The 15,422-nt window shown below is 40.0% G+C and overlaps 1 protein-coding gene across 2 annotated transcripts in view; it reads left to right on the top strand.

The window, feature by feature from the left end:
* phf10 (PHD finger protein 10) overlaps window positions 1-15,422 on the top strand; it is a 293,499-nt gene that overhangs the window by 243,513 nt on the left and 34,564 nt on the right. For both annotated transcript variants that reach the window (XM_051924279.1, XM_051924278.1), the window contains one exon: window positions 10,520-10,673. In XM_051924279.1, the coding sequence (XP_051780239.1) occupies window positions 10,520-10,673 (154 nt within the window). The remainder of the gene's footprint in view (window positions 1-10,519; window positions 10,674-15,422) is intronic.

Genomic DNA, 15,422 nt, shown 5'->3' with positions numbered 1-15,422 from the left:
CAGGTTTATATGCAGCAGAGATGGGGAGTCAAAAACAGTGTGCTGCTTAACAGGAGCAATAATTTCTTACATCACCCAAAGAGCGGATTGGTTACTAACAAGGTTGTAATTTGTGTTGGAACAATTTTTTTTTTATTCTATTAAAAGAAAGTAACATTCCATACAATCAAGTCAATCTTAACAAAACTAAATTCAGCCCCTGCCTGAGTGAAAGAAAGGAATGCCAACAGCCAGAGTAAAACTTTAAAGTAGAAAAGATGGAAGAGAATCCCATTCAACTATATCAAATGCTTTTTCTGCATCCAAAGATAGTAAGATCCCCGGGGTGTTGCACTTTATGGGTGAATATATTACATTGAACAGACATTGAAGGTTAGAAACTAAGTGTCTGTCTTTAATAAATCCAGTTTGGTCTTGTGATATTACCGAAGGAAGCACTTTATCTGTCTTTCTAGCTAGAACTTGGGAGAGTATCTTAACTTCATTATTCAGAAGTGAGATTGGTCTGTATGATGCACATTATAAGTCCTTATTTTTCTTAGGAAAGATGGTAATTAATGCTTGGTGAAAAGTTTGAGGTAGAATTTTATTGTCTCTGGCTTCTATAAATGTTATAATAGGGGAACTAACTTAATTGAACATTTTTTATAAAATTTAACAGGGTAGCCATCAGGGCCTTCTGCTTTCCCACTCCGATGTTAGTTTATAACATCTAGTAATTCTGAGAGTGTCAGAGGTTTATCCTGTTCCTCTGCGCTGAAAGTATCTAGCTATGGTATTTGTAATGCATCAAAAAACACTTTAGAGATTGTGTCTTGTCTTTAAACTGAGTAGAATATAAGGACTTGTAGTACTCTCTAAATGAGTGCATTATATTTTTTAGGGTCAATGGTTTTATCTCTGTGTTGGTAATTACTGATATAGCATTGCAAACCTCCTGTTTGTGGATTTGTCAAGCTAAGATCTTATTAGCCTTCTTTCCATGTTCATAGTAATGATGTTGCAATTTAAAACTGAGCTGTTCTGTTTCTTTTGTTGTCAAGAGGTTGAATTCTGATTCCAAAGCATGTCTTTTCCTATAAAGTGCCTCATTTGGAGCCCTGTTGTGTTCTTGATCTATTCTGGTAATTTCACTGATTAACATTAACGGCTTCTTGGTTTCCATTTATTTTTCTGGGAGAGATATGCAATAATCTGTCCTCTTAAACATGCCTTCAGAGTTTCCCAGAGTATTTCTGCAGAGACCTCTGAAGATGCATTTGTCTCTTAAGTAATAATTAATTTGCTTGGATATGAATTCTGTACAGTTCTAGTTAGCTAATAACAGGGGGTTAAGACTCCAGCTGTGAGATGAGTATGTTGGGCATAGTGATTTGAGCTCCATGATCAGGGGGGCGCGATCGGAAATAACAATAGCATCAGAATTTGATTGTAGGCATGTGGTATAGCAGGTCCACAGCTCCCGTTCAAAAGGCCGTTTTAAAATAATCAACACGCTCGCGGCTTAGCGAGGGGGAGTGGTGGTTGTGTGGCTGAAGCGTTTCTCAGGGCGATTCGCAATGTGGCCGTTTCTCACCTAAGTGCACAGGTGAGACATCGCCCGTATCCGTGATTGTTCCTGGGGCTGCTATTTTGCTACAGGTGCCATGCCCTCTTGATAAAATAGAAGCGCAAGTTGGCTAGTGGGGAAAAAAACAGAGAACAAGAACGAATGGAGGTTGTAGGAGAAAGCAGGATGCAGGGGAGAGCGAGCGAGTGCAGGCTAGCATATGCAGCTGTGCAGGAAGCCTGGGTGTTGGACCAACACCCGGGAGTGGTAGTAGTGGTTGCTCCTGCTGAGTGATCATAGAGCTGGAGTGACCGGAATGCGGATGACTCTCCGCGGGAGTCAGGACTTGGGACATGGTGTCCCCAGCGTGGGAGCCCTGGTCGTTGGGGAATCCCAAGTCACTGTTTGGTGGGGCCTACCAGAATCAGGGATAGCTAAGGCGAACCAAGCAGTAGGACAGTGGAGAGAAGGCCAGCTGCAGGTAGGGCGACTCCCCTATTGAGAAGCCCAAACAGGAAGCAGGGGAGCCGTCAGAGGAAAGGAGACACCGGGCTTGTTGTGTTTTGAAAAGACTGCTTTCTGCATTATTGTACCCTCGTTGTTTTTAGAAGACTTTTTTCTGTTGTTTTTAACCTTCACGTTTCACTTCTGTTTTTATGGATTATTTATTTAAGGACGACTCTTTTTTAAGCACTGCACTTTATTTATTTGAACACTGTTTTGTTTTGTTGTGTTGTTTTAAATAAAAACACTTGACACTTTTGCACCATCCCCTTTGCTATGTTGTTGCCTTACTGTTTAGCTCATCGGTAATATTACCGACAGTGTTGGGTTAAGGGCTCCCGGACAGCAGACGGGAGCATGCAGCAAACCCGCATCGTCACAGGGCAAAAAATTGTTGTCTATAAAGCAATAATAAATTCTTGAGTAACAGTGATGTCCTGGTGAGAAGAAGAAATATGCTCTTAAGTTTGGATTTAGAAATCTCCATTGGTTTGATGTTATGATTGATTACAAACTATGTAATTGTTTTTGCAGTGTTAGATGTCATCCCCACTATATCTGAAGACCTATCCAGGTCTGCATTTAAAACATAATTCATGTCTCTGTCCATTATAATTTTATTAGTGGAATGCATGCAATTACATTTTGGATGAAGTCTCTTATCATCCACATTGGGTGCATAAATATTTATCAAAATCACTTTATAATGAAATAAATTACCCATCACCATCACATATCGACCTTCAGGATCAGATACTACATCTGATACTACAAATGAAATTGTTTTATGCAGTGGAATACAGTGATCCCTCGCTATATCGTGCTTCGCCTTTCGCGGCTTCACTCTATCTCGGATTTTATTTGTAAGCATATTTAAATATATATCGCGGATTTTTTGCTGGTTCGCGGATTTCTGAGGACAATGGGTCTTTTAATTTCTGGTACATGCTTCCTCAGTTGGTCTGCCCAGTTGATTTCATACAAGGGACGCTATTGGCAGATGGCTGAGAAGCTACCCAACTTACTTTTGTTTCTCTCTCTCTCTCTCTTGCGCTGACTTTCTCTGATCCTGACGTAGGGGGTGTGAGCAGGGGGGCTGTTCACACACCTAGACGCTACGGACGCTCGTCTAAAAATGCTGAAAGATTATCTTCACGTTGCTACCTTCTGTGTGCAGCTGCTTCCTGAAGCGACATGCTGCACGGTGCTTCGCATACTTAAAAGCTCAAAGGGCACGTATTGATTTTTAACTGTTTGTTTTCCTCTGTCTCTCTCTCTCTCTCTCCCTGCTCCTGACGGAGGGGGTGTGAGCTGCCGCCTTCAACAGCTTTGTACCGGCGGTGCTTCGCATACTTAAAAGGCAAACAGCCCTATTGATTTGTTTGGTTTTCTCTCACTTTCTGACATTCAGTGCTCCTGACGTGCACTCCTTTGAAGAGATATGTTTGCATTCTTTTAATTGTGAGACAGAACTGTCATCTCTGTCTTGTCATGGAGCACAGTTTAAACTTTTAAAAAAGAGACAAATGTTTGTTTACAGTGTTTGAATAACGTTCCTGTCTCTCTACAACCTCCTGTGTTTCTGCGCAAATCTGTGACCCAAGCATGACAATATAAAAATAACCATATAAACATATGGTTTCTACTTCGCGGATTTTCTTATTTCGCGGGTGGCTCTGGAACGCAACCCCCGCGATGGAGGAGGGACTACTGTATTTGGCAAGTCCAATCTCTTTGCAGCCAAAACTGATCCTTGCTTATTAAGCGAGTCTCCTGTAAAAATACTATCTTGGTGTTTAGACCTGTTAAGTTGGAGAATACTTTTTTTTTTCTTTAATTTGTGGTTGAGACCTTTGACATTCCAGCTCACAAAGCAACTGTTTGGTCATAGAAAAACTGCTTCTGAACATTTGTTGACATTATATACAGTAATCCCTCCTCCATCGCGGGGGTTGCGTTTCAGAGCCACCCGCGAAATAAGAAAATCCGCGAAGTAGAAACCATATGTTTATATGGTTATTTTTATATTGTCATGCTTGGGTCATAGATTTGCGCAGAAACACAGGAGGTTGTAGAGAGACAGGAACGTTATTCAAACACTGCAAACAAACATTTGTCTCTTTTTCAAAAGTTTAAACTGTGCTCCATGACAAGACAGAGATGACAGTTCCGTCTCACAATTAAAAGAATGCAAGCATATCTTCCTTTTCAAAAGAGTGCGTGTCAGGCGCACAGAATGTCACATAGATAGAGAAAACAATCTCTAGCAAACAAATCGATAGGGCTGTTTGCTTTTAAGTATGCGAAGCACCGCGGCACAAAGCTGTTGAAGGCGGCAGCTCACACCCCCTCCGTCAGGAGCAGAGAGAGAGAGAGAGAGAGAGAGAGAGTTTGTTTTTCAGTCAAAAATCAATACGTGCCCTTCGAGCTTTTAAGTATGAGAAGCACCGTGCAGCTTGTCGTTTCCGGAAGCAGCTGTACAAAAGATAGCAACATGAAGTTAATCTTTCAGCTGTTTTAGACGAGCGTCCGTATCGTCTAGGTGTGCGAACAGCCCCCCTGCTCAATCCCCATACGTCAGGATCAGAGAAAGTCAGCGCAAGATAGAGAGAAAAGTAAGCAATCTAGCTTCTCAGCCATTTGCCAATAGCGTCCCTTGTATGAAATCAACTGGGCAAACCAACTGAGGAAGCATGTACCAGAAATTAAAAGACCCATTGTCCGCAGAAATCCGCGAACCAGCAAAAAATCCGCGATATATATTTAAATATGCTTACATATAAAATCCGCGATGGAGTGAAGCCGCGAAAGGCGAAGCGCGATATAGCGAGGGATCACTGTAGTCTTAAATTAAGGTAGTACATTATTACATAAGATAGCTTTAACCGTAATTTCCAATTTTGCCTGTAGTTATGGCTGTGAAGCCTATTGTTGTGTTGGCAATTACAATTGTAGGGTTTAAAAGGATAAATTAGAAATAGTTTCTTCTTTTCCTCAGTCCCCCAACCCCACTTTGCCTTCCCAAGTGAGGCTAGACCAGACTATGGTAAAGTGTAGTCTGCGGCTGATTGGCATTTTTTAAATAAGTAATTGCTGCACTCACATCTTTGTGTGTGTGGGGGGGCATGGTAGTGTGGCAAGAATGATTCCTGTGCAAGATGCAAGAGCGGACAGCCATACAATTAGGGCACAGGTACAGGATCACTCGCAACCCTAAGTGGTGCCAAGAGCTGCTGATTGCTGCAGCTGTGCCACGTCACCGCTTTATAAAGGGTAGCGAGAGTGCAGGAATAAAGAGGAGAAAAAAAGGCAGATCAGTGGAAAATAGACTGGCCAGTTATTGAGAGAAGAAGGATGTTGAAAGAGAAATGCAAGACAGAGAGGTGGAGATGGAGAGAGAGCACCCGAACTTATGGAGTGAGGCAGGTGGTTGGGAGTGAGCCTCAGGGCCATGGAAACTGGAGGTGGTGATAGGGGCTGTCCTACTGAGGACTTTCTTGAGGAGTAGGAGCAGCGAGAGATACGTGTGGGGCTCGTCAGATTTAACTGAAGGAATTGCGGCAACAGAGCCCAGTTAAGAAAGTTGATCGCACCTGTCAGCAGGCATCTCCTTACCCTGCAAGGTCCAAACGGAATAAGTGGAAGAGATGCCAGTTCGTAAAGGGAAGTATTAGGGCTCACTGTTTTAATAGATTGTTTCTGACGTTTAACCTCATTGTTTTAATGGAATTATTTATTTGCATTTTTAACCTCCACCGTGCACTTTATTTTATGGATTATTTATTTTTTGACATTTTGAAGCACTACACTTTTTGGACATCTTGTTTTGTGAATTGTTTTTAATAAAAGCACTTGCACTTTTCACTGTCCCCTTGCTTGGTGTGTTTATCCTCATCTGCTCAGCTCATCCCAGTAATGACTATCAACCGTGTCGGGTCTAAGAGGCTCCAAGAAACGAAGAGGGAGCAAGGCACCAACCCGTACCGTCACACACACTTCACAAGGTCCCATTCCTCCAACATGCCTAGAGACAGAGCACATCCAAACAAAACAAACCCTCGAGCATCTGTATAGAGAAATTAAAGTAGAGGTAACTAGTGGTAATAAAGTCCAAATACTATAAACCTAGAATGTAATCTTGAAACAGTCCCGAAAGAATAAACCCAGGAAATGATATTAAATAGTTCCCATGGAGAAACAAATAACGTATGAACTACAATCCTAATACAATAAACTAAGGATATAATGTTAAACAGGCCCCTTTGGGGAAAAAAAAAAAGACTAGTTACTTTATGGTAACCAAAATGAGCATATATTCAGTGGACGAGAGTATGATGATATAATTGTAATTAAAATGTAAAAGTAGCAGAGAAGGAAATAGTATGTATAAATACGGCAAAAGTCTTGTTGCGAATTGACCAAATTGCAAGTAGAATCTTCTTTGCCTTGCCAGGATACAATTTGATTCATGGTTGTATTTCAAAGAGTGTTGGGATCAGTTTTCTTAGATCTTTTTCTGCTTCATCCAGAGAATTAAAAATACAGAATTTACCTTGAATGTTCACTTTCAATTTAGCAAGATACAAGAGGCTGTATCTGATTTTGACTTCGCTTAAACACTGTTTAATGCTGTATAATGCAGCAAGTTTAGCAGCTATTGAAGGTGAGAGAGAGCATGCACTGATACCATGTTGCCGCACCCACCACATGACAAACCACCTGGATTGGGACCCAAGTGCAGTGGGTAACACCTCAGCACCACACTGGAACAGTATGAGGTTTTTTACAGTGGCTGGAGTGCCAATCCTGCCACCAACCTCCAAGTTTTCCCTGTAAGTTTTGCAGGGCTGGATGCAGATTAACGTCATACCCAAGACAAAGCAATGGCAAGTTAAGGGCCTTGCTCAAGTGCCCAACGGTGTAGAGTCATTTCTGGCATTTATAGGATTCAAACTGGCAACCTTCCGATTGCCGGCACAGATCCCAAGGCTCAGAGCCACAACTCCACCCCGCTGAAGGTGAAAAATCAGGATAAATACAAGTGTGGTTATTTTCAAACTAAAGTAAAGTAAAAAAACGAAAATTGTTCAGATTTCGCCTGGCGTGGGGAATATTCAGGGAGTTGGCGGTTAAAGGGTTAAAAATGAACAAAGTCACAGTTTTGCTACACAGTCTAAGTTATCTTCTTTTGTAAGAGTGCCATGAATTATTTTGTTTTCTTGACATTTAATTGTGGGCGGCACAGTGGCGCAGTGGTAGCGCTACTGCTTCACAGTAAGGAGACCTGGGTTTGCTTCCCGGATCCTCAATGCGTGGAGTTTGCATGTTCTCCCCGTGTCTGTGTGGGTTTCCTCCCACAGTCCAAAGACATGCAAGTTAGGTGCATTGGCGATCCTAAATTGTCCCTAGTGTGTGCTTGGTTTGGGTGTGTGTGTGTGTGGGTGTGTGCGCCCTGCGGTGGGCTGGCGCCCTGCCTGGGATTTGTTCCTGCCTTGCGCCCTGTGTTGGCTGGGATTGGCTCCAGCAGACCCCCATGACCCTGTGTTAGGATATAGTGGGTTGGAAAATGACTGACCGACATTTAATTTAAGTTTAAGGCTTCATCTTTTGACCAGATATTTTCTTTCTTCTACACAGATATAGAATTATTTATGATAAGCTCCACAAGAGTGATATCAACATTAAGCTTGAACATTCATATAAAATGCAGTTGTTCCAATGAGGTGAATAAGGAAGTGTTGAACATACAAAATCCAGTGGTGCACCCATACTCAGACTGATAGTTTTAGAAATGTTGTCCTTAGGCACTGTGACAGCTAGGGGGTGCAAGTGAGCCCTAGACACATATATACAAGACAGTCTTGAATTTAAATAAAATGTGTTTAATACACAAATACCTTGTATACACAATCACAAAAAAACTCAAGTCATCTCTACATCCTCCCTCTCTCTGTCTCACCTCCTCACTGCCCTCCTCCAGATGAGTGTTGCCTTCTTTCCTTCCAGCTCCAGGGTGGGGGGATAAACATATCCCCTAGACAGTCTTTCCCTGACCTCCACTTCTATCCCGGCCAAGGATGGTGCTATACATATTATTCTGGTTGGGATGCTTGTCCATTTATCTGGGGCTTCCCTCCCAGCTAAGGAACCATCTTCTCTATTTGTTGGGTTGTCCATCCATCCATTTGAGGAGCTTTGTCCAGTTCCGACATCCTTCCCTCTCTCGGTCGGGATGCCTTTCTGTAAATCCGGGGCTTCCTGTCCGAGTAAGGTATCGTCCCAACTCCTTGCTGGGATGCCTGTGCTACCTACAGCACCTAATTCTGTCAGAAATAAAATTCAGTAACAAAACTGATTGATGTCAATGTCTTGTCAGTTTGCCACAAACATTAATGGATATTTGTGTCCAGGACAACACTAGTTAATAAAGATGACCTGGATATGCAGTATATGTGATTGATGGTTAAGGATGTTGAAGAATATCATGTGCACTTAATTTCATTTTGTGAGATGTCTAAGCAACAGGTATGTAGTCACTGCAGCAGCACAGATTGAATGTCTTTTGAACGTTTACCCAAGCTGCTATCGTAAAGAAGTTTGGATCTTTTGCCTGCTTAAGTAAAGATGAAAAATATCAAGAAAACAAGGGTGAGATGGCAAGCATAGGACTTACGCCTCTGCAGACACAAGGGCTGATTCAGCTGCTTTTTTATATTTTGAGAAACTTCCTTACATCAAGTTATTTAATAATAAAGGCACATACATAGTTGTTTGGTAATTGTTGGTGTTCCTGAGACTTTTGAAAGATTTCTAAGAAAGCCATGTAAAATAAACTATTGGTTCCTCTTGTTTTATTAGTCTATTTTTTACTGTTTGAAATACTACCCAGTAATAAATGTGTTATAATTGTGGCTGTGCAATTTGTATTGTTCATCTATAATAAAATATGTGTTTTTATACACTAAACATATTGTTTGTTTATTTTATTGTAGAAAATACTTCTAGTAGGCCTGTGACCCACCAAAATGTTGGCATGTGTGTTTCTATCTCAACATGGTTGCTTCTGGGCATTTCAGCTGATAAGCTCTTGGAGTTTTTCAGTACGTCCCAAGAGCCAGAGGGTGCATGGGAGTTTGCCCAACCAGTCTACATGTGTTTTGTGGACTTGGAAAAGGCATTCGACCGTGTCCCTCGGGGAATCCTGTGGGGGGTACTCCGAGAGTATGGGGTACCGGACCCCCTGATAAGGGCTGTTCGGTCCCTGTACGATCGGTGCCAGAGCTTGGTCCGCATTGCCGGCAGTAAGTTGAACCCGTTTCCAGTGAGAGTTGGACTCCGCCAGGGCTGCCCTTTGTCACCGATTCTGTTCATAACTTTTATGGACAGAATTTCTAGGTGCAGCCAGGGCGTTGAGGGGGTCCGGTTTAGTGGACTCAGGATTGGGTCACTGCTTTTTGCAGATGATGTTGTCCTGTTTGCTTCATCAGGCCGTGATCTTCGGCTCTCTCTGGATCGGTTCGCAGCTGAGTGTGAAGCGGCTGGGATGGGACTCAGCACCTCCAAATCCGAGACCATGGTCCTCAGCCGGAAAAGGGTGGAGTGCCCTCTCAGGGTTGGTAGTGAGATCCTGCCCCAAGTGGAGGAGTTCAAGTATCTCGGGGATTTGTTCACGAGTGAGGGAAGAATGGAGCGTGAGATCGACATGCGGATCGGTGCGGCATCCGCAGTAATGCGGGCTCTGCATCGGTCTGTCGTGGTGAAAAAGGAGCTGAGCTGCAAGGCGAAGCTCTCAATTTACCAGTCGATCTATGTTCCTACCCTCACCTATGGTCATGAGCTATGGGTAGTGACCGAAAGAACGAGATCGCAAATACAAGCGGCTGAAATGAGTTTCCTCCGCAGGGTGTCTGGGCTTTCCCTTAAAGATAGGGTGAGAAGCTCAGTCATCCGGGAGGGGCTCAGAGTAGAGCCGCTGCTCCTCCGCATCGAGAGGAGTCAGATGAGGTGGCTTGAGCATCTGATCAGGATGCCTCCTGGACGCCTCCCTGGTGAGGTGTTCCGGGCACGTCTAACCGGGAGGAGCCCCCGGGGAAGACCCAGGACACGCTGGAAGGACTATGTCTCTTGACTGGCCTGGGAACGCCTTGGGATTCTCCCGGAAGAGCTAGAAGAAGTGGCCGGGGAGAGGGAAGTCTGGGTATCTCTGCTCAAGCTGCTGCCCCCGCGACCCGATCTCGGATAAGCGGAAGAGGATGGATGGATGGTTTTTCAGTACTATAAAAAATATAAGTATAAAATTTAGTAAATTACCTTACAAAAGGTTTTACATTTCTAAACCCTTCCAAGGTCAAGTATTCTTTTACTGTGTTTATATTAAGTTTAATCATATCTACAATTTGTCTTTCATAAGTATGTTTGTTTGACTAGCTTTATTTATTCATTCACAATATTTTTTTTTTTTCTTAGGTATTCCCCGAATGAATTACGTTACCTGCCTCTGAATACAGCTTTATATGAGCCTCCCCTAGATCCAGAACTACTAGCACTTGATAGCGATGGGGATTCAGATGATGCAGAGGAAGGCCATGGTGATGAAAATAAGAAAAATAAAGGCAACACAGTAAGTTGAATAATTTTTTTTTGTTAGAGTAAACAAAAGTATAGTTTAAATATGCTGTGTAAGAAGAAGAACTGTTTTTCAGTCAAAATTTAAAAGAATCAAGGCAATACACACCAGGTTTGGCACATATACATGTTAACTGCTAAAAATCATACTGTATTTTTCAATACACAAAATACATTTGACATACAGTAAAATGGAATGAATCTCAATAATTAATACAAAAAGATCATAAGAATATGAATTTCTAATAGATTTATTGCTATATGGTTAGTTGATAACATATGAGAACTAAGTCTAATTAACAGCATTACCTGGTTAAAATTAAGGTCTTAGGGTCTACAGTGATAATATATAAGTTATGGTTCTTATTAACTAGATTAACTGAGCAACTTACAGTACCTTTCCTATCCAAGGTTGTTATCTTACTTGTAAGTTCAGTTTAGTTTTAGTTCTTTTTCGTAATGTATTTTTAGTTTTAGTTTAGTTTTTTATTGCGCAGACATATATGTTTTATATAAAAGTTTTAGCTTTAGCAATTATGGTATGGTTAAAAAGTTATTATGGAGTTTAGATTTCCATTACAACCAGACAGAACTATACACTTCAGGGGTTTAGATATATTTGTTTAATGTGATAAAAAAAACAGATTTTTAATATGAGCCGTTTTATAAGAACTTTATATTTTTTAATCATTTCTGCTGAACAAACTGTACTTTTGCATGCAAAATATCAATCCAATTATTAATGTAATAAAGCAAGCAACAAATAACTGAAGCATCTTAAAATACAGCAAAAATGTTATAGAAACAAATGCTTCTTTCTCCATTGCACTCACTTTTTTAAAGTGCCATCATAACTTTTACCTATGCAGCACATAGTGTCAGAAATTTTTTTGTTCAATCAAGTTTGTTCCTCAAGCTGTATCCCTTGCTAAACATAATATTAATGCTTGTTATCTTACAGTATGGGGGAATGGATTTGAATGTGCACTCTGATTGTCGTATCTTTTTAACCTTTCTATTTCTTTGCACAGAAGTAGGTCTGTAGTGGGGTTTAAAAATTGGAATTTAAAAAATTTTGTTAATTAAGACTAATAATATTTCATTTATTTGTTTTATTTTAGTTAAGACTAGGGGGCTCTGCCCCCTGCTCGCTTCACTTGCCCACACCCGGGTTTGGTTTACCAGATATACAATTTAAAGAGATTGTTATTTTCATGGGAATTATTACATATGCATTATTTTCACTTTTACTTTAAAAGATTAGTAAAAACAATATTTTGAATTAACTTTTCTTCAAGATCGCATTAAATTTTGATTCCGTGTTTGGACTTAAATCGTGACAGTTCAAGGTATAACTGCCTGTGAGTGAATATCGTTTTCTTTCTCTCTAATAGATAAAACGACTTTTTAGAATGTTTGTCCATGCTCTTTCTTCTTTGCTTTGTTGTTGACGTGTCATCTAGAATGTATAAAATAATTGTCCTGATAAAATTTATAAGAGCTGAGGGTACAGGAACTGTGTCTGTCAAAAGCATTCACACGACTAAGAAATGAGAGCGCAGGAACTGTGTCTGACAGAAGCATTCATACGACTGAGGTTAGTTGACCATGATCTTGTTTGAAAATAGTTGTAAGTAGGACATGACTTGAAAGAATCTCATGTTAAAAGTCTTTTGTCTCACGGGACTTCATACCGCAGCAGCATTTTTGGAATCTTTTAATTCTCTCTGGAAACACAAATTAGACAATTTACAAGTCTCCGACTTAGTTTAAATCCAAACAATATATTCAGTCTCTTTTCGCTGTTTCGTTATTTCACCGAGTAATAATTTCCGTTTGCACTAATGCGATCTTTACTATCCTTTTTTTGAGGCTTTCGAATTTTCGTACTTCTATTGTCCCTAACCTGCTCTGCATGTGTACCACACCAACGTTTTTGGAATCTTTTCATTCTTGCAGATACACCTCTTCATTGGGAAGAAACACTACTTTTTTTCCCTGATGGCAACACAAATTAGACGATCTACAAGTCTCGTACTTAAAAGTTTAAATCCGAACAATATATTCAATCCCTTTCGCTGTTCCATTATTTCACTGAGGAATAATTTCCATTTGTCTGCGGTAATGCAATCTTTCCTATCCTTTTTTTTGAGATTTTCATACTTTCATTATCTCTAACCTGCTCTGTATGTGTACCACGCCAACATTTTTAAATTCTTTGCGATGTTCTACTTTGTGATCTACTCTTTGTCCTTTATTTCCGGCCCTGGATGTGGTTAAATCTCTTTCTCGTGGGACGTACAAGTGTCTCTCAGAAAAAATTACATCTCTTCTCCTTCCAAGATTTTTTTTTTTTTTATAATAGAGAGATATAGCTTTTAAGTGAATAAACTGGATGAGCAAGACTATAGTATTACTATAGGACTTACTAAATAAAAGAAAACTACTGAATTACTGAATAAAAGAAAATTGTTTGTATTTTAACCAAAAGTTCTGAAAAAATTAAATGTAAGATCAGGACAAAAAGTGCTGACAAGCAGGCTATTTAGCTCAATGATGACATTATACTGTCAGGGACACCTGGGGAGGGTGAAGCAGATATAGGTGAATTATTTCTTTAATCCTTTATTTGCTATATACAATTTCTTGTATTATGAATTTGCCATTTTTCACATACCCCACAATATCCACAATACCCAATAATAATAATAATAAACAATAATCCTCCACACTCCCAGACGCGTTGCCACCCTTCCACCCAGCTCAGCTCAGCGTCTGGGATTTCCCATCATCCTTTTATATTCCCTGACCCAGAAGAGTTTCTGCCCAATCAGTCCACAGTTCCTTATTCCTTCCGGGTCAGGGCAAACAGTCCTTTTCTTCAACCCGGGAGCACATCGTATCTTCCTGTCACGTGACCATGACGTACTCCCGGGTTATAGGGCACATAAGAGCCTCCGAGTCCTCCTACAGCGACTCCTGGTGGCCCCCAAGGTATCCAGCAGGGCTGCGTATAAAAACTACATAGTCAATGAGGCCCTGCTGGAACTCGGGGGATGTTCACGCTGTTGGGAGAGCTCCTCCTGGCGGCCTGGGGGTGATAACCGGAATCGAAAGCCGGCAATCCACCACGATAGATAGATAGATAGATAGATAGATAGATAGATAGATAGATAGATAGATAGATAGATAGATAGATTATTAATCCCAAGGGGAAATTCACATACTCCAGGAAGCAGCATAAAATAAAGAGTGATGAAAATGCAGGTATAACAGACAATAACATTGTATAATGTTAACGTTTATCCCCCCGGGTGGAATTGAAGAGTCGCATAGTGTGGGGGAGGAACGATCTCCTCAGTCTGTCAGTGGAGCAGGACAGTGACAGCAGTCTGTCGCTGAAGCTGCTCCTCTGTCTGGAGATGATACTGTTTAGTGGATGCAGTGGATTCTCCATGATTGACAGGACCCTGCTCAGCACCTGCCGCTCTGCCATGGATGTCAAACTGTCCAGCTCTGTGCCTACAATAGAGCCTGCCTTCCTCACCAGTTTGTCTAAGCGTGAGGCATCCCTCTTCTTTATGCTGTCTCCCCAGCACACCACCGCGTAGAAGAAGGTGCTCGACACAACCGTCTGATAGAACATCTGCAACATCTTATTGCAGACTAGCAAAATACCCGCGCTTCGCAGCGGAGAAGTAGTGTGTTAAAGAGGTTATGTAAACATATATATACATAAACATATATACTTATATACATATCTACATATACACATATCTACATATATACATATATATATATATATATATATATATATATATATATATATATATATATATATATACATATAGACATCCACATATATATACATATATCAACATATATATACACATACATATACACACATATATATATATATATATATATATATATATATATATATATATATATATAAATTGTGAATTGCCCATTGGGATTAATAAAGTATGTATCTATCTATCTATCTATCTATCTATCTATCTATCTATCTAAATATATATACAGTGGTGTGAAAAACTATTTGCCCCCTTCCTGATTTCTTATTCTTTTGCATGTTTGTCACACAAAATGTTTCTGATCATCAAACACATTTAACCATTAGTCAAATATAACACAAGTAAACACAAAATGCAGTTTTTAAATGATGGTGTTTATTATTTAGGGAGAAAAAAAATCCAAACCTACAAACCTAATGGTTAAATGTGTTTGATGATCAGAAACATTTTGTGTGACAAACATGCAAAAGAATAAGAAATCAGGAAGGGGGCAAATAGTTTTTCACACCACTGTGTATACACATACAGACACATATATATATATATACATATAGCAAAATACCCACGCTTTGCAGCGGAGAAGTAGTGTGTTAAAGAGGTTATGTAACCATATATATACATAAACATATATACATATATATACATACACACATCCACATATACATATATATATATATATATATATACATATATATATATATATATATATTCACACATACACACATCCACATATACATATATATACATATATATATATATATATATATATATATATATATATATATATATATATATATATATACTAGCAAAATACCCGCGCTTCGCAGCGGAGAAGTAGTGTGTTAAAGAGGTTATGAAAAAGTAAAGGAAACATTTTAAAAATAACGTAACATGATTGTCAATTTAATTGTGTTGTCATTGTTATGTTG

Source organism: Erpetoichthys calabaricus, chromosome 3, assembly GCF_900747795.2.
Source record: "Erpetoichthys calabaricus chromosome 3, fErpCal1.3, whole genome shotgun sequence".
NCBI lineage: Eukaryota > Metazoa > Chordata > Cladistia > Polypteriformes > Polypteridae > Erpetoichthys > Erpetoichthys calabaricus.
This window is presented reverse-complemented; position numbering and strand designations above follow the sequence as displayed.